At 42.4% G+C, this 21,262-nt stretch overlaps 1 protein-coding gene across 6 annotated transcripts in view; it reads right to left on the bottom strand.

Moving 5' to 3' along the window:
• The window catches only part of nhsl1b (NHS-like 1b), a 93,636-nt gene that overhangs the window by 59,416 nt on the left and 12,958 nt on the right, over positions 1-21,262 (bottom strand). The window contains exon 1 of one of the 6 annotated variants that reach the window (XM_053445366.1): positions 13,640-13,782. The exons of 4 other annotated variants lie outside the window; for them this stretch is intronic. In XM_053445366.1, coding sequence (XP_053301341.1) covers positions 13,640-13,676 — 37 coding nt within the window. In that variant the 5' untranslated portion in view covers positions 13,677-13,782. Of the gene's footprint in view, positions 1-11,203; positions 11,337-13,639; positions 13,783-21,262 lie in introns of those variants that run through there. One more of the 6 variants, XM_053445364.1, reaches the window with a different exon arrangement.

Here is a 21,262-nt window from a genome sequence, read left to right as displayed (position 1 = left end):
ACCTCCAGGGAAGTAATGCAAGTCAATGGAAGTATGCAGCACCGCTGTGTGTTTGTGTGTGTGGGTGTGTACTGTAAGTTCTATATTAGGTGCCTACAGAAGGTGTTAGAATCTTCACTTAAGGAGTAAAAGGGCATCTACCAGTTACAAAGGCATGTGTATGTTAGGAATAAAGCTATTTGTATATGTACGTACTATAGGCCGTATATTGAGTTGGAGGACAAGTACTCTACTTCCCTCCCTTTTTTTTTACATTTTTAGTTCGGTTCATGTCCCAACCATTAGAAGAGATTCATGATCTATACTGCCACCAGCTGTACAGCCTTCATGGCATCCATCTTTAAAGTGAAAACAGCTAAAGACAACAAACAGAAGCTGCTTAATAATGTGAGCTTACAAACCAACTGTGTGTGTCTGTCTCACTCAGCCATCAGAGCCCCATTAGGGTCCACAGACCAACCTCATGATACACTTCATCTGTCACTAAGTATGATGGGACGTTGGAGGGGTGGGGTGATTTCTGGGTGTCACTCTTCTCAGTAGAATGAATGAGGCATGAACACTCCATCGAAACAAATGAGGAGCACACTCTTCTGTGTAACTCGGCCTTCAGGGTAGAAGGAGCTGACAGAGAATAAGAGTGACTAACCCTTATGACAATGGACGAGGAGGATGAGGACGAAGTGACTCACACAGTATAAAATGTCCCTCGATCAGGCTAGATGACAAACAGCTTCAGACCTCCAGGGGGTGGAGAAGGGCAGGGTCATGCTGGTGCCCAGCAAAGGCCCTCTGGTGGTGGCAGTGGAAAGAACGACTGACAGTCCTTCACTTGTGTTGTCGTGGTTTGCTTCAACTTAAACATTTTGTGGTTTGCTTGAACATAATAAGCAAGTATACTGTATTTCATAGTGAAGAATCTGTTAATGTTCAACGTTGTCCAAGTACACTGATTATTCTACAGCCTTGTTGATTTGTAACTACTTTCCCTAGCCACAAGGGGGAGCCTTCTCACTGGCATTCCTCTGAGGCTCAAAACTTGTGTTCTCTGCTGGTCAGTGTAGCCTTGGGTCTTCATTGAAAGATTAAATGAGCCGGAAAATGTGCCTCCTCTGTGGGTCTGTGTGTTTGTACATAACTCTTATCTATGAGGCTACGCTCAATAAACAACACTGTGTGTGTGTGTGTGTGTGTGTGTGTGTGTGCGCAGAGATATCAATCTTAAATTTGGATGACGGTATTATTTAAGACATCCAAGGCCTACATTTTGCCGCGGTGGAACAGCCCCTTCGAGGACACATACCCACCCACCCACACACACACCCACACACCCACACACACACACACACACACACACACACAGCTCTTTTTGAGTACTTAGACAGGAACTAAGCTGGTACAAACCCCTGGCGTAAATCCAGTCAATATACCCTGGTAAGAAGACAAATCCCCTCATTCCTTTGGCCACGTGCTGTATTATTCTGACATCTATTATTCTAGTGTGTGTGTGTGTGTGTGTGAGTGTGTGTGTGTGTGTGTGAGCTGAGGACCACCCTTGTCAGACACCCCTCCTCCTGTGTATGAACTTAAAATGTAAATGTGTAGATTACTGTATGTGTGTACCCGAGAGTCATGTGTGAATACAGTGTATCCATCGAGACAAAGAGAAAAGTGAAGCAGGTATTGACCTATGACCCGTCACCCCTGACCAAAAGCACCAGCTGACTCCAGGATTAACTTTGGCGATAAGTCAGGCTGCACGAGTTTGTGGGCTCACTTTCTGCTGAACACATGCACCATCGTCAAAACAAAGGACAAGTAGCACAGCTGGGTGTCTGAGCCACATCTGTGAAACAGAATCAAAAGCTCTGCATGAAAGGCTGTGAAATGTACGAAGCTACTGTATGTGTACGGACCAAGAAAAAAAGGAAAAGGGCATGGCATGAAAAGAACAAAAGTTTGAGAAAGGAGTGGCACACGGCTTGCGAGACAAATGAACTCCGGTAATCTGAGCAGGGCATTCACACACACACACTGCGACGCACACGCCCAGGAGGGCTGCGTCCAGTGGTTGAAGGGGGAGAGAGGGTGCGGTCGACACTGTGCATTCCTGATCAGTCGTGCCTGAGTGGTGGAGCTGGTCCAGCAGACCCGAGGCCAGATGTGGTTTACATGTGCAATGGAATGAAGAGTATGGAATCTATAAAATCATGTACAGATGGTGCTTCGCAAAGTAAAAGAAAAAGACTCTAGGTGGAAATTCATATTTAGGATTTAATGCAGCCTCTATTTTATTCAGCCTCATTTACAGCTGAGTAGTGGATGAATGCAAAAAAAAATGGATTTTCTCCAGAACATTATAAAATCTGACACCTGCACAAAATGAGTTGAATACTTTACCCCATGAAAACAAATAAACTTGCATTTTGCTATGGAAATAACAAACTGTGCGGACAACTCAAAATCAACAGTCAGGTTGGGCACTCAGCATTTTACTGCCACGCAGCATGTTTGTCATTGCAACAGTGTTTGAACTGGGCTGACGTTATTCTGACATGTGGCTGAACCGGTTTTTAAATCCCACAGGTAGAGCTGCGCCTGGTGGATAAAGCATGTGAGCGAGCGTGTGAGAGTGTTCTTTTCCAGCCTTGATTGAGTGATGACAGCAGGTCGACAAACAGCTGTTTAAAAGGGAAGCGCCGTTCATGAGAGAAGAATGTTCAGTTTTACTGTACACACTCATAAACGAAAACAAACTCAAACACTGCATGCCACGGATACAGTACCGGTATGCACATACATGCACACAGACACACACTACACCTCTGCGACCTCCAATCAAGATTTCGACCCTCGTGTTGTATTTCTAGCACATTTGACTGCAAATATATTTATGTGTGTGCCAGTAAACTGCATTTGTGTGTAGCGCTGGGAAAACAGCGGGCTCTGTGCTGACGTGTGCGTCTATTCAAGAGCGACCTCCCGAAGTGACACTCAAGATATTCCAGCAGTCAGTGGTGAACATGATTTCTCATGACGGGCACCACAACCATTTAAAAGACCTGCTTCCAGAGGATTTCATGTTTAATATCCAACTAAACACTAGACTCTCAACATAAAACATTGTTAGGACAAACGTTATGTTTGCATGCATGGACAGGCCTCTTCTAGATGTTGGATGTATTTTTAGATTCAAATAATGTTTTTTAATTTTCATTTAATTGTTATATCATTGCATTTTCTGGTTGGCCGAGCGATAAATGAAGCATTTAGTTAAAAACTCATCCGATCAATTATGAAAATGCCTAAATAATAAACAAGGGACACTGTTATTACTGCTAACACAATTGGACTTGGCAGACATTATGTTATTGTGCATCCCGGGAGTGTGAGAGAGAAACTAAGCAAGATAAATAGACTAGAATTAGAGGAGGAGATAGAAACAAAGGAGGATGAAAGTAAAGGTTTTTTTTAAATCAGCATGTTTACAACCTACCGAGGTGTGAGTATTATACGCCACGTGTTTACATATATAAAAGCTTTTAACAAGCACACAAGTGGAACACAGAGGGAGGAAAACTCTAATAAAAGCCAGGATGTGTGAAATAACAGTGGCAGCAACCTGGTGGTACAGCCGTAGGAGTGTGTGCGCGTGTGTGTGTGTGGCCCTCGCCCATAATTCCTGTCACTCTATGTGTGTTTAAAAAAAGTGTAGAGTAAACTTTCTATCTGCAGCTTGTCCAGAAACACTCAGCGCTGATTTAAAGAGGAGGGCGATGTAGAGGGAGAAAAGGGAGACTTAGAGTAGATAGTGATGGAGTGCAGAAGTGAGGTGAAAGAGAGAAGGACAGAGAGAAAGAGAGAAAGAGAATTAAAAAAGAAAGCGAGAGTGAGACAGCGGGGAAATTATGCTGATTAAGCAGACGGCAGGCCAACCGTTACCTTGACAATAGGGGCCGACACTTTGCCCTCTACAGCTGGGAGCTGTCTGACACACACACACATGCACACACTCGCACACACACAAGCGCACGCACACACACACACCCACACAGGCAAATTGTTGTTTTTTCCAAGCTCATCCCTCTTACCCAGGCTCACAGTGATACATCAACGCAATACAAACCTCCTTTAAATGCTGGACTGAGACCAGCTTTATTTTACAAACACACACACACACACACAGATTCTTGTCTGCAACCTCTTTCCACCCCGCTGGCTCACTCTCCTGACTCCTGATCCAAGAACAGCTCCAAAAGCGAGCCACCCCGTTAGTGAAGGATTTAGGAGCAGAATCCAGATCGGCAGTTGCTGGCCAGACCAGCTGGCAGCAGCAGCTTCCAGCCGTTACACTCTAGGGTGTAACGGCACATTACAGACAAACTAAGGGTGTGATGGGGAGCACACAGACACACACACACAATATATCAACTTAAAATAGAGTGTCTGAGGGGAACACTCCCATATTGAATAATACAAACAGAAAGGGAGTTTGTCTTCACTCTAGTATGATTAACCATGTAATGTGACAAGACTGTCAAAACACCCACCTATTCAAAAACACACACACACACCAATCAGAAATAGACTCCCCCAAAGACATTCCTCCCACAAGCTGTCAAAAGTTAGAGCGCAGAGTTCCATATGGACACCCTCCGTTTCTCTCCCTCCATCCTTCTCGCCATCTGTCTTTCTCCATCTCTCCACATCCCTCTGTCTCATCTCTCCCTCTCTATGGCTCCTCTTCCCGTTCTGTGTTTGTACATCTCAAATTCCAGAAATGACTGTTTCAAAATCTTTCTCCCAGTTTTTTGTGGACCTTCCTGATTCCCTCCCTCCTCCTCCTCGTCTTATCGCGCCGTCTCTCTTTTCTCAAACACAGCCTCGCTTTGTGTCTCCGAGTCGAGGGAGTGGAACACAAACTCTCAGCCCAGCGCGGACTCAAAGCCAAAAGGCCACTGGCTGTGGCCACCCACCTACGGTGCACCGAAACAGCAGGGACTTTCCATCTGTGCGTGTGCAGGTGGTCGTTGTGTCTGTCTTTCACACAGCGCCTGCTCACAGGTGTGTGTGTATATCCGTATATTTTTCATTGTATCTCAAGTTCCAGTGCTCTCACCTCCTCCTCCTCCTCCTCCTCCTCCTTCAGGGCCTCTGACTGAGCTCAAATCAGCTTGTATTTCTGAGGTGCATGGGAAGGAAACCTCGGTGGGAGCTGTAATTTCATTTGTTTTTGTGTAACCTTTGTAATTGTTACTTTTGGAATGAGAGTCCTCCCCACCACAATCACCAAAACACTAAATGATGGGAATATCTTTTAGAAGAGCGATGTTTATGCCTCCCGTCCAGAGACTTGAAGAATCTGTCATGGGGCAGTGAAGCTGTTCTGGTGGCTCATGGTGGCCCAGAACCTTAAGACACTTTGTGACAATCTTTTTTTATATATATATATATATATATTTAACATCTAATCAGTTACTGGCTGCATTAGTTACCAATGCTTTAGAGTACTGAGGCAAAAACAACCAAAGACGTGTCACTGTCCTAATGTCCATGAACTCTGCTGGGAAAGTGGATCACAGATTAAACGTGATGGCGACGTGGGGTCTAATCGCACGAAAAATCCGACACTCGGAGGTTGCAGTTCAACCTTTAGTCGAGAGGCAGGGAAAACCCTCCAGTTAAGTCGCGGCTACATGTGACACACTGGTGGCTGCCAAACACAATCTGAAGAGGAGAGGATGAACCATGCGTCCAATGCAAGAGCCAAAGAGGAATGAATGCGTCTAGCGTACAAACCAAATCCCCCAAAGCTGACAAAATAGATTAAACAATAAACAACTAAAAGAGAAGCAACATTTATATTCTTTATAACATTATTCGGGAAATATTGTTTACAAATGGGAGTTGTCCAATAGAGGAGTTAGACATCTCCTGTTTAATACAGAACACAGTCTCCAGACCCGTCATAAAAATCCAGTCATAAAGTCAGCAAACCATTCTCTAACACTGAGGCACATATTTAAGTGAATGGTACAGCCTTGTTTCTCAAATAGTGCAAATATACTTATCTGTGGCTGCATACACTGTCACTGTGTTTCTACGGGCAACCTCTCCACCTCCCACTCGTCTAGACAACACAGTCACTTCATCATTAAAGCGATGCAGGTTTCTCCAGATCAGAGAGTCGCCTCACTCCTCCAATGTCAAACAATAATAACTTTTTTGTTAACATGCATTTAAAGCACAGAGGAGTGAAAACCTTTTGCTTAAGTTATTGAGTCAACCTGTCGTTGCACTGTCAAATAAACTGTGACCACTAGGGGGCTCTCAATCGAAACAATAACAAACAACCTAGTGCGATGACGTTGTGATTTAGTGTGCAATCATGGAAGTTGTTGTCTTCACCATTATTGCCGATTAAAATTTACCTGAAGATTTGCCCCTGAACTTTTGGCAGAGACGGACAAAGCCATGGGCAAAGATTTCCGAAATAAAGACGAACAAAACGAGACATTGCGTTACTTTGAATTAAATTGGGGATTGTGTTTAAATTTTAGATGTTTAGATGAAAATTTAAAATAACCTAAACTTTGATTCTTGTTTATTTAATCTCAAATATATATTTTTATAGAGAAGTACTTTAAAAGGGGGGGATTCAGGGGCTTTGACGTTTTGATTTCTATGAAGGGAAATTGAGATAACTTAAGTTAAAAGATTTTCTGTGTAGTTACAGAGTTAAGATTTCATGTTCTTACAAGAGAGGAAAGAAAAGACAACTGAGGCACACGCTTCTTGCCCAAAGGCTCAGATAATGAGTTGAGAATAGGAGAGCTAATAACCTGTAGAGACCAAGATGAGTCGCTATGTGGCCTTGAGCACTAAACACACACACACACGCATGCACACATACGCACCTACACGCACCCAACCTCATTTAAAAAAGAAGCAAGCCCAGGAGACTCCATACTGTCTGACAGACCGACGCCGGAGTACATATTCACATTTGAACACACACACACGCGTGCACAAACGCACGCACGCACGCACACGCACGCACACGCACACACACGCGTGGCTTCTTCACTGATAAAGATCCTGTCAACTCCAGTTCAGCTGCTCAAATTCATTACTCATTAATTTAATTAGATTTATAGATATTTTTCCATTTTTCGGCAGAGCCAAACTGTGAACATACTCAACAACTGCCGTGAATCTTTAGAAATTTGTAACAGTACATAATTCTGTTAAGAAGATTGAAAAACCATTCAGTCTTAACTTGATGCCAACACAGATGTTTTAACAGAAGCCACCAACTCTTGAATACGGTTCCTACTCTCCTTTTCTAATAGGCATGAAAATAAATTATTGAATCATACAAATACAATGATTTTTGACCAATGAACAATATGACACCATATATTGTGCAAGTCCTTACATCTTCCACAAGCATACATTCTTACGGCCTTTCTGAAAAAAAAACGTTTTCCTGTTAATAATAATGGAAATCGCTGTAAATCTAAGTGGCCAGTTGAACTCATCTGACCAGTCATCTGCAGCTACAGGCTGCTGGTTGGACAGAAAGAAGACCAGTGTGATGAGAAGTGATACGGGTCATAGGGGTGTGAGAGCAGGCCAAGCACACAGCAGTGGGAAAACGCTTCCCTGCTGAACTGTAAGAGCTGGAGTCTCTGTGGGTGGTTACCAAAGACACTCCAACTGGGTACGACTGTGGATTCATGTGTGTTTGAATTATACAGAGAGGAAAACAGAATGGCACCTGTGGGCTCCGCATGGTATAGCATTGACTAAACACTGAGGTTAATGATCTCGCACACACACCAGGCACCAGGCACTATTTCATGTTCTGTTCCCATGTCAAAGAGGATAACCCTAAGGCCATTTCCACAACCTTAGAAGCTAACTTTTACACACAATCACAACGATCTAACAACTCATAACACACAAGTTAGTTTGCCTTACATTCCTAAAGACACATCCTGAAGCTCCCAGGGTACTACCACAAAACAGATCTATAAATCATGTGTGGCATCATTTTTGAAATGTTCAATTAATTGGCTTACATCTGGTTGAGCAGCCACAAAGACAGAGGGAGTGATAGAACAACAAGAGCAGATACGATTTCCAGTATAACAACTACATCTGCCAACAAATATTGGTGTGGAGAGATGGCTGTGCTGTGATGCAATGGAAAAGATCACACAGGGCCACAGTGTGTCAAATAAAAGCACTTACCTGTTGAGTTGCACAGGGAGTGTCATACAGGGGTCAGAGAGAAGTCGGGTGGAGGTTGAAAAACCAAGGCCACAGTCATGTGGAGAGAAGATGAGAGAAACATTGAATTAGATGAGATTCATTTGGCTGATGTTTTCTCCAAAGAGACAGGCAGTACACTGAACCTTGATAGGACCACAAGATGTCACAAACAAACAACTAGAGGTGGTTAACGCTCTAATACAGGTGCTAAGAGACTTTTGTTTGTCAACCTGTGCGTTTGCAGGAGTAGCGTGTGCTCACATTGTCTGCCTGTCTGCCTGCCTGCCTGCCCCGTCCCCCAATGCTTTTTGTTACTGTTTTGTCCTTACTGTTTAGTCCTTGTGTTTGGTTTCAGATGTAACCACAGCGGTTAAGACAACAGTGGATTCACTGGGCAGTTTACTCCACCACTTCCCAGCCTGATTTGAGAAGAAACTTCACCAAGAAGAGCAACCACAGTGGGTTGATTATTGTGATCGCTCTATTGTGAACATGGTTTGTCAAGGTCTGACGAGAACTTAAGGCCCATCGCTGGAGCAAAAACTGTAAATAAATCGTCTGCCAAGTTATTTCACCAGTCGTTTTTTCTTTTTCATCATTGGAAAACAATATCACGAAATAAACATTCAACAGGGGACTAGAGAACACATTTTTGTTGAAGCACCGCAAAGCTAAGCTTTCTTTTCATAATGTAAACTTGATCGAATCAAAGTGTCATAAACATTTACAAATTTCCTGACCACAGTGGGATGACAGTAAGAGCGCTCTGCTCTTAACAGGAGCCAAGCAGTTAGGATGTTTGTATCACACGTTGCATAATAGTAAAATCCTCAGAGAGAAAATCAAGATCATAATAAGCTAAAAGTATCCAGAGGAGAGTTTTGTTTGGATATTGTTCAATGCTTAATCAAATGAAAGTCTTAGGAGAACTGCACGGATGATGCAAACATACCGAGAGATGTTATGAAGCTGCAAAATAATGAAGCTGCAGATGACAAACACTCTTAATAGTGCTTATAGTAATTAGTGACACTTTTCCAGAAGCAACAGCTTCGGAGAATTGAGTGACGACAATTAATACAAATTTAACACCTCAACTCTGATTAAAGGAGAATGATAAAGGTAGGGAATTTGGATTAAATTGCATTTAATGTCGTTTATGCAGGTTTCTAAATACTTATTTTAGATTTACTCTCATCTATCAATCTAGATGTTTGGTATAACCTTATTATGAATGTAGAAGAAAATAAATAAATGTACTCAAGCTTAACCTCTAGTAGCATTTCTCTTTCCATAAGCGAGAAAGAAAAAACAAACACTGCAAAATCCGCATAGGATAAGATCATTGAAAATGATTATAGGAGAGGAAGGATTTCATATAATCATATAAAATAAAAAAATATCATTGGTGATAAAATAACACCATGCAGTCATAAAGAGTAATAAATACATGGCGACATTGGGTTGAAATAGAAATAGAAGAGTGTGAAAAGTGTGAGAAATGTGTTAATGAAGACTATTGCAGCCTTGCTAATAAGCAAAGTCACACCTTGGATATGTGGTTAGTGGCGTGGTGTCTGTGCGTGTGTGTGTGCGTTTCTGTGTGTGCGTGTGCGTGTGTGTGTGTGTGTGTGTTTTGGGAGAGGGGGGGTAGAAGACCTGCCAAATGGTAAAACAGAAAAAAACCTTCTACGCGCGCAGCTTGTGGGACAATTTATAAATACAAAATCTAGTCGGAGACCTAAAGAAAATTTGCATCTACTTTCAGTATTCTACATCGTTAAATGCAGAATTTTGCAGAAAAAACGACTTGAAATGAATAAACATGAAAAATAAACGAGCCATGCCAGTTTATTTCTATTTCATTTATTTCATAATCTGATCAAATTGCTTAGAATAGCTCTTCTTCATGTTGTTAAAGACTACGAATGATCTGACCACAGAATTTAATCAACAGCTCTCTCACTCTGACATGCTGCATTAACAAGCATAGAATCTGAATTTTGCACAGTAATTTTGCACAGATAAACAAAGCTCAACTAACAAACTGTGTGGAGCTATTTAGTTAATGTGCTTAAAGAGCTTCTAATGGAGGCAGGAGTAGCATCTCATGTGTTTCCAAAGATGAAACCCCTAATTAATAATGCAATAATTCAGATTGAATTATTCAAATGGTGGACAATATACAGTATATGTTTCTGTAACAATATCATCACCCAGGAGCACTAGGCTGCACCTTCTGACCTGCTGAAGACATACATTACAATTAAGAACTGTCCCTGAATCAGTTTAACGTCCAAACCGAAATTATCAATACCACTTAAAAACAAAGCAGATTATTTTAGAATACACACAAGTCACCCAAACTAGTTTGTCATAAGTCATACATCACCATAAAAAACTGGTTAGATCAGTCATTCCACCTGTTATCACACATAAAATCAAAACAAATATAAAGTATTGTGTAAAGGAAAGAGCTTATCACCTGCAGTGACCACTCCATCTATATCTCCATCAGCTTCCATTCATTGTCTTTCCCACTATTCAACTCAGTCCCAGAGTTCAGGCTCCTCGCTGCTCTTCACCCAGTCATCCCAGCAAAACCCACGACCTGAACGAGGCAAGCTCGCATCCCACACTGCTCTATCTGCTGATTAGCACCAGATTTGTACCGCTACCAGTCCCTCGTCTCCTTTTCCAATTCACACTGTTCACACGTGTTAGTTTTTTTCCAATTTCAGCTTCCAGTCTCTCCATCACCTGTTATATTCTTCCACTGAGATCACACCATCTCCTTGCAATCTTTGTTTTTAACCATTAAGCTCTGCCAGGACTATTTGAGCTGTGAAGTTGTTAACATGGGTGAGTGTGCAGAAATAATTTGCCTAACACACAAACACACAAGGAAACACAAACATATATCTACCTTCATAAGGGTTCCTCCTTTGCTTCCGGTTCCAAATCCTAATCCCTTTAACAGGCATGATGTTATCAGATCACTACACTGTTGCAAACATGGTACAAGTGTTGGTCCAAGCACAACAACAAACAGACCACTATGCTCCCAGCATCAGTTGAGAGACTACACACGGACTGACACACACCCAATGACACTCAGCAACCTCAGCACTGCCTCGCTGCACGCGTGCGGGGCCCGCACACACGTTGGCCAATCAAAAACCTGTCACAAAGAAAGACGGGTACGAGTGAAGAGGGAGTGGTGCTTTCAAGGGGCCCCGGACTGGTAACCCCCCCCCCACACACACACACACACACCCAAACCCTGAGGTTGCTACGGTGAGGCGGTCGCTATCTGCCAGAGGCTGCTGTTGCCAGGGCGATGCAGTGTGGCTCGTACCCTCTTCCAAACAGGTCTTCGGGCCTCTTTCATTTATCAAACCCTGGGTCATCGGCACATTCACAGGGAAGCTCACCCACTCACACACACTTCTGAAATAGGGTCTTTGAGGCGCTAAGCTGCTGAGCAATCAAGCCTAAAGGATCTCCAGGTTTAATTTGATGCGAGTCAGTCTGGTGAAGGAGTACCTTGAACACATTTGGCTTTTATTTCGAAACAGGTGTTAAAACAGCTCCATAACAATCAGCTTAAGTTTTCAGTCTAGTTACTTTAACGATTCAGGAGCTATTGTTACACTATTTATCAAGGCCTGGTTAAGTGAAAACATTTTGGTGTCAGGGGACCTTAAACAAAGCTGAATGTAAAGTATTATACAGAATCTCAAATGTACGCCCACACACCAATTTATTAAGACCCCTCCCCCAAACTTAAGGTCACAGAAAATAATGAATGCATTTAAATGTCCATAAGGGAAATCAAACAAGGGAAAAAGAGACTCCTAAGGCAAATGCAATTTTGATATGCACTATTAAATGTCCACTTAGCTACAAATGTTGAGTTCTATGTCTACGTTTTACATGTGTTTAGGTTGATATGTTTAGGGTTAGGGACGTTAGCAGCTCCATAAAAATGGCCTCTAGCTGTGTCTCAATTCAGAAGTCTCCTCACACAGAACAAAAAAGTTGTTTACTTCTCGAACTCTCTCCAACATTACTTCAGATTTACCCTCTGCCCCTCTGCATCAAGCCTACTATCCTCCTTTCACTATGATCCTTTTGTGCTTTCTTCAGTCACCGTTAACCTTCCTCTCGACAGATTTCACTTCACTCATATATCTCCTCTCTTACAAACAAAAAGGTCTCTCCATCTAATGTGATAATTTGGGGACTTTTACAACCACTCACATGGAGAAATGTTCACAGCTTTTTTCAGTAAAACAGGCTTGATCAGAGAGAAACATATTCCAGGAAGTCCAGTTGGAGGATGGGATTTATGCATTTAAAAGATTCAATGAAGCCAAAACATGACAGAAAATCACACACAATATTTGACAATTCTGGAAAGTTATGGCAGCGGTAACTGTTTAACCTTTCATCGTGGCAATCTTGAGATACATCGCAGTAATGCAGGGTTCATGATACGAAGTAAGTAACCGGGATAGCGTACATGTGCATTGGCCAATGTAGCTCCTTGCCAACTGACGTTATGTGCGATTAAATCCTTTTTGTCTCACAACACTGGAGCAATTTGGATGGTTGTCAGTCACTCGACAACCCTCTGCTGCACCTGCACATTCCCCCATTTCAGATGAAAACCTATCAGGCTGCATGGTTTTATACAGAGAGAAAGTCCGTCCAGAACACAGCTCTGAAATAGCTGGACCCTGGCAGATGTTTAAACCCAGTGAAAAAAGGTAATTATGTGTGTGAACAACCCTCTGCAACGCTGGTTGTGTTGTTTGCCTTAATCACAACTTGCAATGCAAACGGAAATGTTTTGACTATCCCCTTTCCGCAGACCAGTTGATCACTACCGTTTTACTTTTTCCAGTCCAGCAGGAAACAGCGGCGAGAAACATGTCACATCCTGTGGCTGGTGACGCTACCCTGGCCAAGTGAACAATCAGAGGGAGGTGACACAGCTGTCCGATTATGAGCCTTTTTCCTCTGAGGAATGCGCGTGGTCAAGGGTCTAGGGTTCAGAGACTGGGATGGAGACAGGGAGAGGAAATGGAAGAGGATACAGTTGGCATGGCAATCTCCCACAGGATGCTGGGAAATGCATGTGCAACACAGAGGTTGTTAATGGTTTGAAGTGTGGACAGGGAGGAGAGGTTGACTTAAAAACAAAAATTCAGGTAACCAAACAGAGAGAAAATAAAATGATATTTACTGAAGTACAAAGTCCCATCAACATGCTTGTTTTCTTTGTCATCAACCAAAGCAGTTTTAACCTGTTTTATTGTCGCTTCATTCAGTCATGATAAACTAAATCATCCCTTACCTCTAATTTTCTCAACAACCCCTTCTTCTAGCTCCATTCATCTTTGAATGCATCACTCTCCTCTTCTAACAACATCCTCCCAACTTCTGTCTACCAGAGAGAACATGTCAACAATCTGGTACGTGTGAAGAATCCAAGAGTTGTTGCCACAAGTGAGCGTTCACAAAAACTCACACAAACTTTTCCACAGGACTTCCTCCTCCTTTCCATGCTCCCTGCATTTCCTCTCCTCCTTCCTCCCTTGATTTCCCTTGTCACTTTACCGATAAAAGAATCTCTGGTGAGAAAAATAAAATAGCACACACACAAACAGGAAGAGAAAAATGAATATGTGCACAGAGGAGGAAAAAGAGGCAAGGTAACAATTAAAAGGAAGAAAGTAAAAGAATAAACAGGAAAACCTCAAGACCTCCAGAAATTCAGCCAACTACTGTTATGGATGTGTTTTGAATATGAAAAAGTACACACACACACACATATGTACACACGGACTGAATCTCTGCTGCTGTGGTTGAATGGGTTTGGTCTGAACTGACACGCGGGAGTGCAAACACTGCCACATGGGCTGCCTTGCATTCTAACTCTCTGCCTTCACATCGAGGGGGGGGGTGAGTGTGTGTGTGTGGCCAGACCTTTTCTCACACTCCCCAGCATTTGTTGCCAAATTTACACTCATTAGCAGCAGCAAGAGAAAAGTTGACAAGGCCTTCAATCAAACACACACACAAACAACTGGAAAGGCAGAAGCAGACACACACACACTCACTGATATGTGTAAAGAAACAGACTCACACACAAGCTCTGCTGTCTGGCACCAGTTAAACCACAGAGTGAAGCAATTATGATGTTTGAAAGAGATGAAAAACATTTGATCATTTGAACACATCATTTGAAAAATGCAGACTTCGTATAAAAGCACAAATTTGTTGCTGCGGTAAGAGGCAGCAGTGTGTGTGTGTGTGTGTGTGTGTGTGTGTGTGTGTGTGTGTGTGTGTGTGTGTGTGTGTGTGTTTGAGAGAGAGAGAGCCTGGACAGTATCAGAGGACGGCTGGAGCAGAGAGAAGACAGAGAGAGAGTACTATCAGTAAATGTCACCACTGCACAGTAGCAGGGCACATTGGGCACAGTGTGTGGTCTGTGTCATCTCTCAGGGGTTCAGCTTGTGTCAAATATTACTGCACATACAATTCTGGAAAACAGAACAGGCTGCAATGACAGTAGGTGTGTGTGTCTCCTGAATTTGATGTTGCATGCTGCCTTTCTATAAAAAATGTAATATATAAATAAATCACTATAAATCATTACTTACTGATCTGTAACCTGTCCACATGTAGAACATTTACCTTACTATATTTTTGTTGCAAAAGTTGCTATATTTAGGACATTCACTTTACTCTGGCGTTTGAGAAAAAAAAATGTGAGCAGATGGTAGTAGCAAGCCAAGACATGCAGCAATGCACCAACAAAAGTGTTGTAGAAAAGGCTTCACATGTAAAAAACTCACATCAGGAACATGGTCAGAGCCACAGTTTCTCATAAGCTGCTTCCTGTCACAAAGGGGATGTTGCTCTCTCAGCTCCCACCACTTTTGATTAGTTCCTCGTGGATTTGTTTTGCCATTTAGTTTCTTGAAGATAATTCAGGGAGCCACTATCCCATCAGGCCTTAATTTAGTTGCTCAACTGTTTGCTTGTGTATGCTTTAGTTAAGCTGTGCTGGAGGAGAAGTGCACTCTTCTTTAGTGCCATCAAGCAATCCATCATGGCGAACTGATCATGGCCATAAGACATTGCTAATGTCAAACCCTGCTGGTCTTCTCAGGCATTTACTGTTGCTGTTCACCTCATATGAAATAAAATAATCAAATTGGCCAAAGACACTGAGACTTATTATGAGGGTCATCTTGTCTCATCTCCACCACCCGAGCCGTATATTTACATTAATTACAGGCACAGACAGTTTAAATATACTCAAGCACGTAGCCCAGCCAATGTAACCGAACCCAGCCACAATGGCACATAAACATTTCTTTGATCAAATCCTTTCCAACCGATCTAGACCTGCCAGGACCAGTCAGGACCAGATTGGGTTATCCACACTCTACACACACACCTGAGGGAGCGGATATGATTCTTAGATGAAACTAGGTGTGATGTTCATATCCAGTTCAGCAGGTGTTTGTGTCCTTAAGTGCAGGGTTTGGAAATCGAACACTTTGCTACGATGATTGTAATGTCTGCATTCATCTTTCTTCTCGAGCGCATGGTAATTTGACCTGTTTCCATTTACAGTGTCCCAGTGACCCAGGAGGAAAAAAACCAAGTTTCAGAGAACGAACTGGTGCACGGGTGGATGCGTGTGACTTCTGGTGTTACTACGGCTCAAGCTGCCTCGGCTGCAGGCTCAGAGTGCCTGGTAGACGTGAGCTCACACAATGGGCTTCTGTGTGAGAGCGGGCGATGGGGTGGAGAGCTTGACGGAGAAGAGAAAGGGGTTGAACTTGGCAGTCAGCTCCAAATGTACAAATTTGACTTTGTAGTTCCAACACAATTCAGAGTTCAGATGTGAAATATGGTTTATTATTTGCCGAAGCCACTTTCCTTTGGCTATATTCATTTTATAGATGAACATATAACATATTTAGAAGTTACATGATTAATTCCAGCCAGTTGCATTACATCACTGTTGTAGTGTGAGTGGACAAAAACGCCTTTCAGACAGAATTGGGGTGAGACCTTTAATTGCCTAACCGCACATGTGGCAGAACTCAACTACACCCAAATACGAACTCCACCTAAATTTTTCAGAGGACTTCTGGGGAACTATTGGGAAACTATCGGGGTCAAACCCAAACCACAACGACTACGAGCCCAACCTTGTGCGAGTAAAGAAACAAAAGGGATGAGCCAAAGGAGGAGCGCAACAACTGCTTAGACCTCGTGTGTCATCTCCCGGCTCCTGAAATTGCCTCCCCTCCCCTCCCTTCCCCAGCCCGCAACAGCCACTTGAAAGGCTCACTGGGTTGGGTTCCCATATGGTGAGGAGACATGAGGGTGTGTGTGTGTGTCTCTGTTATGAGTATGTGTGTTTATATGACTTCGCTGGTTAAGGGGGCTCCCTCCGACCTACTGCCCTCAGCCTTAAGAAGCCACGGGGGCAGCTGTTTTCCTGAGGAGCCTCTCACTCACTTTCAAAGGCACACACACTCCTCCCTAACCCAATTAGGACACCCAGTTATGTTGTTAGTAGCTGTTTACCATAAACTCCCCTCTCCGGTCTTCCCTTGCTTCCTTCATCCTGCCCCCCCCCCCCGACCTCTTTCGCCTTTCTTTCCTCGGACTCATCTCTAAATCTCCTTCCCCCTTCCTTCACTGTATAATCATTTGGAATGTCCCATCCACAAATAAATAAATAAAAGCTATTTTCAGCATAATGTGAAACAACAGTGGGGAGTAAAAGCATGCATGTGTGGGACTCATTTTGTGCTTTTTTTCCAAACAAAGTAAATCACAGACTTGAATGGACAGATTTTTACCGCAAAAGGGGGAGGGACAGCTGGAAAGAATAATTCTTAAACATAACATTAATCTAAATTACACAACCAACATTCAATCTTCAAAGGCTGACTGGCTTTTAGGGCGGCAACTAATTTATTTCTTTAACTGCTGATCATTCTGCCTGGTACTTTCTCAAATCATCAATTCATGCTTTGATCACAAATTTAAAATTTTGCAAAAGGTGACATTGACTCTCTTGTTTTCTCCAAAACTTTACTACAAGATAAGATGAAGAACACGTACAAAATTGAATTGTTGGTATTTTTGCTTGAAAATGTGTTGATTGACAAATTGTCTACTCATCAATGAATTGACTTATGCAGCTGTATGTTGTTTTTACTGGTATAACGAACCAAATGGCAAAACTCACAGTCTAAGGTGTTCAAGGCATAAATGTGAAAGAGGGTATAAAGCTAACTGGCTTTTAAAAATGTTAATATTGTTACATTTAAATGTAGATAAACACAACCCAGAGTCTAGTTAGCTCTGTGACGTGGGTTTAAGTTTGTTTTGCTCTTTCTTTACATCTTTTGTTTCATCAGAATGTTCCGTTGCTGGAAATTGAAGGTACACCTAAACCTGGCATTAAACCTCTTTCTCTTCCGCTGCTTTTCCTCCGTTGTCTTTCATCCAGATGTCTCGGACACTTCTATTCTTACTTTTTATCCTCTCTCACCTTCTCAGCTCCTCCACCTTATCCTCTCATTTCCGCTCCCTCCCTCTCTGGACTCCCTCTCTTTCTATCGAGGCACTGAGTTGTGACTGCTGCAGAATGGTCAGCGTGCTGGGAGGGCTCATTCTGGCCAAGAATCTGTGTGTGTGTGATTGTGAGTGAGTGTGTGTGTGTGTGTGTCCATTTGTCTGTAACTGCACTGGTCTGCCAGAAGGAATTAGCCTCCTTTTTCTTCACTCTCTGTTGTGTATAGTCCTGTCTGACTCCTCAGCCTCAATGGCACATATACTGTGCCAAAAAATACTAAACTTAACAGAAAGAAAAAAGGAGGCGATCAGGGAGGAGGAAGAAATACTGAGGGGGGAGGGGGGGGTATAAAGCAAGGATAACAGTGAACAAAAGGCAAAGGAGGAAAACATGACAATAAACTGGACCTTTGTGTGTTTGACAGCCTGCAACTGTCGATTCTACTGTGCATAAGAGCCAGTCCTCTGATTTATGTTGGACAATTTTTACATGTACAGGGCAGCAGGTTATTTCATCATATCTACAAAGGTTCGGTTTTTGTTTTTTAGCTTCCTTATCTACCTGCCACCAAGGTATCTTAGCTATTTCACAAATTTCATTACATTAGATGGACACTTTGTCTATCTTGACTCGATCTTCTACTTTGTTGTGGTAGGTTTCCTAGGTTGACATTCCACAGTACTTTATTAATCCAGTATCAAATCCAATAAATATCCCAAACTGTAAGATCTGTAATTACTTGTGTTGGCTGAGAAGGCAGAAAAGAAACTAGATAGTTTGGAGTAGTACCCTAATGTTCATGAAGTAGCATAAGATAAGAAATGTTGATTAGATTTGACAGACACCTCAACATAAAAGATTCAGCCTGCTCGCTTCAACACATGATCTTCAATGATCTGTGTGCTTCAGAAAAAGTAGTTCGTAAGACTATCAGATCAAATATAGATATCATGTGGCTCTTGATGAGCTAATATAGAATAAAGGTTTACTTGATCAACTAGTGAAGTGTTTCCTTACTTTCACAAGAGTAGAAACTGGCTTACAAAGAGAAACCTCACAACAGGTTTGAGTGTAATTTTAGCCGATACAGAATTACATGTATTTGTTGAAGCCTCCACAAGTAAGGTATGTTAATCGGTTGAAGAGTCCAAGTGACCATTTGTACCAAATCTGAAAGGATTCTCTGGAGGTATTACTTTATTTGACAGGGTGATTATTTAAATTTTTAGATGTAACAAGAAACTGGAAGAGTTAATATTTGCCCACAAGTGCCCTCAAGCTTCAATATTAATTCTTAATGTTTTGAAATGAAAATAACTTTAATGAAATCACTCAGTTTATTTTTCCACAGCTGTCTACAGGAGTCAAAGGTTCCACATGTGTTTGTTCTGTTGCTCTATTGTGGAGTCTCTGTGATGTTTCTCCTCACTCTTATTTAACTTACAATCAAAGAGAGGGGGGGGGGGGGGGTAAAATGAAAATAGAAACAAGGGAAGAGATAGCATTAAAGACAAAATGGGGAAATGGGCAAGAAGATAGCTGCATGCAGAACAAAGACCAGACTCATTCATAAATGTTTGATAAAAGAGAAAGATTGATGGATTTCTCTTTTCCTCCCAGCCCTAGGGGATCTGACATTTCTATCCAGACCACTCATCACGGCTTCTGTCTCCCAACAACAAAGACATACAGTCTCATCTCAGGCTTCCAGGGTCTCTGGGACTCAGGGGACCTCTGCTCCCACAAGGCCGAGAGCCCTTGCTGTGTTTATTGACCTGCCTCGCTACCCCTTCCTCTTCCTCTTCAGGGTCCTTCAGGCTTCTAGAACAAGTTTGTCCAACAGCGCCGGTAGGATGGGTCTGGGGTGAAGTGAGGTCCTGACAGTTAGAGACGCAGCTGATGGGCTGATTTAATCTTGATTCCAGCAGACAGTAGGGGCACATTGTTGAAGTTGAAGACATTTCATTGAAAGGAGAAGGGGGTGGCAGGCTTTTCTTTTATGTGGTGCTTCCTTGTTAGTTAGCTGGAATGGGCCTCATTGAGATTATTGGATCAAACGAATGAGGAATGTGTGCATGGGTGTGTGTCTGGGTGTGTGCGTGAGAGTGTGTGTGTGTGTGTGTAAGAGACAGGAGGAGTAAAGGAAGAAAGAGATTTAAAGAGGTGAAAGGTGTTGATAGAGATAATGATGTGTTTATGATGTAGATCATTTGACACGTTTAAGTGACTATAAACTCACTAATGTGTCTGAGAGTCAAGAACGAAAGCACAAACCAAAAATCTAGCTGGGATTTTGAATTACTCATTATTTTCTTTAATAGTTATGTTATATTATGACGACGCCCTTACAAAGTATTAGGGCTGCTTAGGGAAAATAAATATCTGATAGTCGTTATATTCTAAGAGAGTCATTATTCTGTGAATATAAGGTGGTAATTTTAGGCTGCGTGTCACATTCAAGCAGGATATCAGAAGATCAGCTTATCGCCTATATGTGGCCCTGGAAAGCAAAACAAGTGAGGAGTTACCAAAATGACACCATAGAAAACCCAACTCCATGGAACTACAGTGAAAAGCTGTGCAACCTGAAACACACAAACCCAGAACACAAAACATCCATCGCTCTGAGGGAGGAACCAGATCCTTCGCAAACAGCCGTGACTCCAACAGGGGTGAAACTGGCCTATGATGTTATAGGCCGGATGACGCCACCGGCACACAGACAATAACAGTTACTTGATACACTGGTATCACACTACGAGGACGGCTTCAGGACCAACATTTATGAATCCTTACAGTATGATAATCAATGACCTGAGCGATAAGACTCGTAGCCTTTATCTTCTGATTGACAAATTACAACTTTCTAACTCTACATTCAAAAGGGGTTTTGAATGTAGACCTTGATCCAGGTTCCCTTGAACTTTGAGTATTTTCTGTTGAACCCGGCTGGGCGTCTATTATATGTATTAAAATCTATTATGAAAATGATAAATATAATTAAAGTTTCCACTCTTATTCAGATGGGTGAATAGTTCCCAGAAGCTTAGTTGAGCCTAAATCACCAGGCATCTGACACCTTTAGTGATAAAAACACCTGGGGGTTGGGAACACACCTAATCAAACAACAATAATGGCGATAGCCTTGTTCACTCAAACACACACATGCACACGCAGTCGCGCACACCCACAGACACACACACACACACGTCTCCTTCCACACTTAGAGAGACAGAGAGAGAGAAGGTCAAAAACACAGCTGAGTAAATACACCAGCTTGCAGAGCAGACAGAAGGGGTTGTGATTAAAAGGTCTGACCATTTAAATCCCAGCTCTTTCACTTCATCAACAACACTGGCTGAAGTA

The sequence above is a fragment of the Pleuronectes platessa genome, chromosome 17, assembly GCF_947347685.1.
Source record: "Pleuronectes platessa chromosome 17, fPlePla1.1, whole genome shotgun sequence".
Taxonomy (NCBI): Eukaryota; Metazoa; Chordata; class Actinopteri; order Pleuronectiformes; family Pleuronectidae; genus Pleuronectes; species Pleuronectes platessa.
The sequence above is the reverse complement of the archived record's forward strand: the minus strand, read 5'-3'. Positions and strand labels throughout refer to the sequence as shown.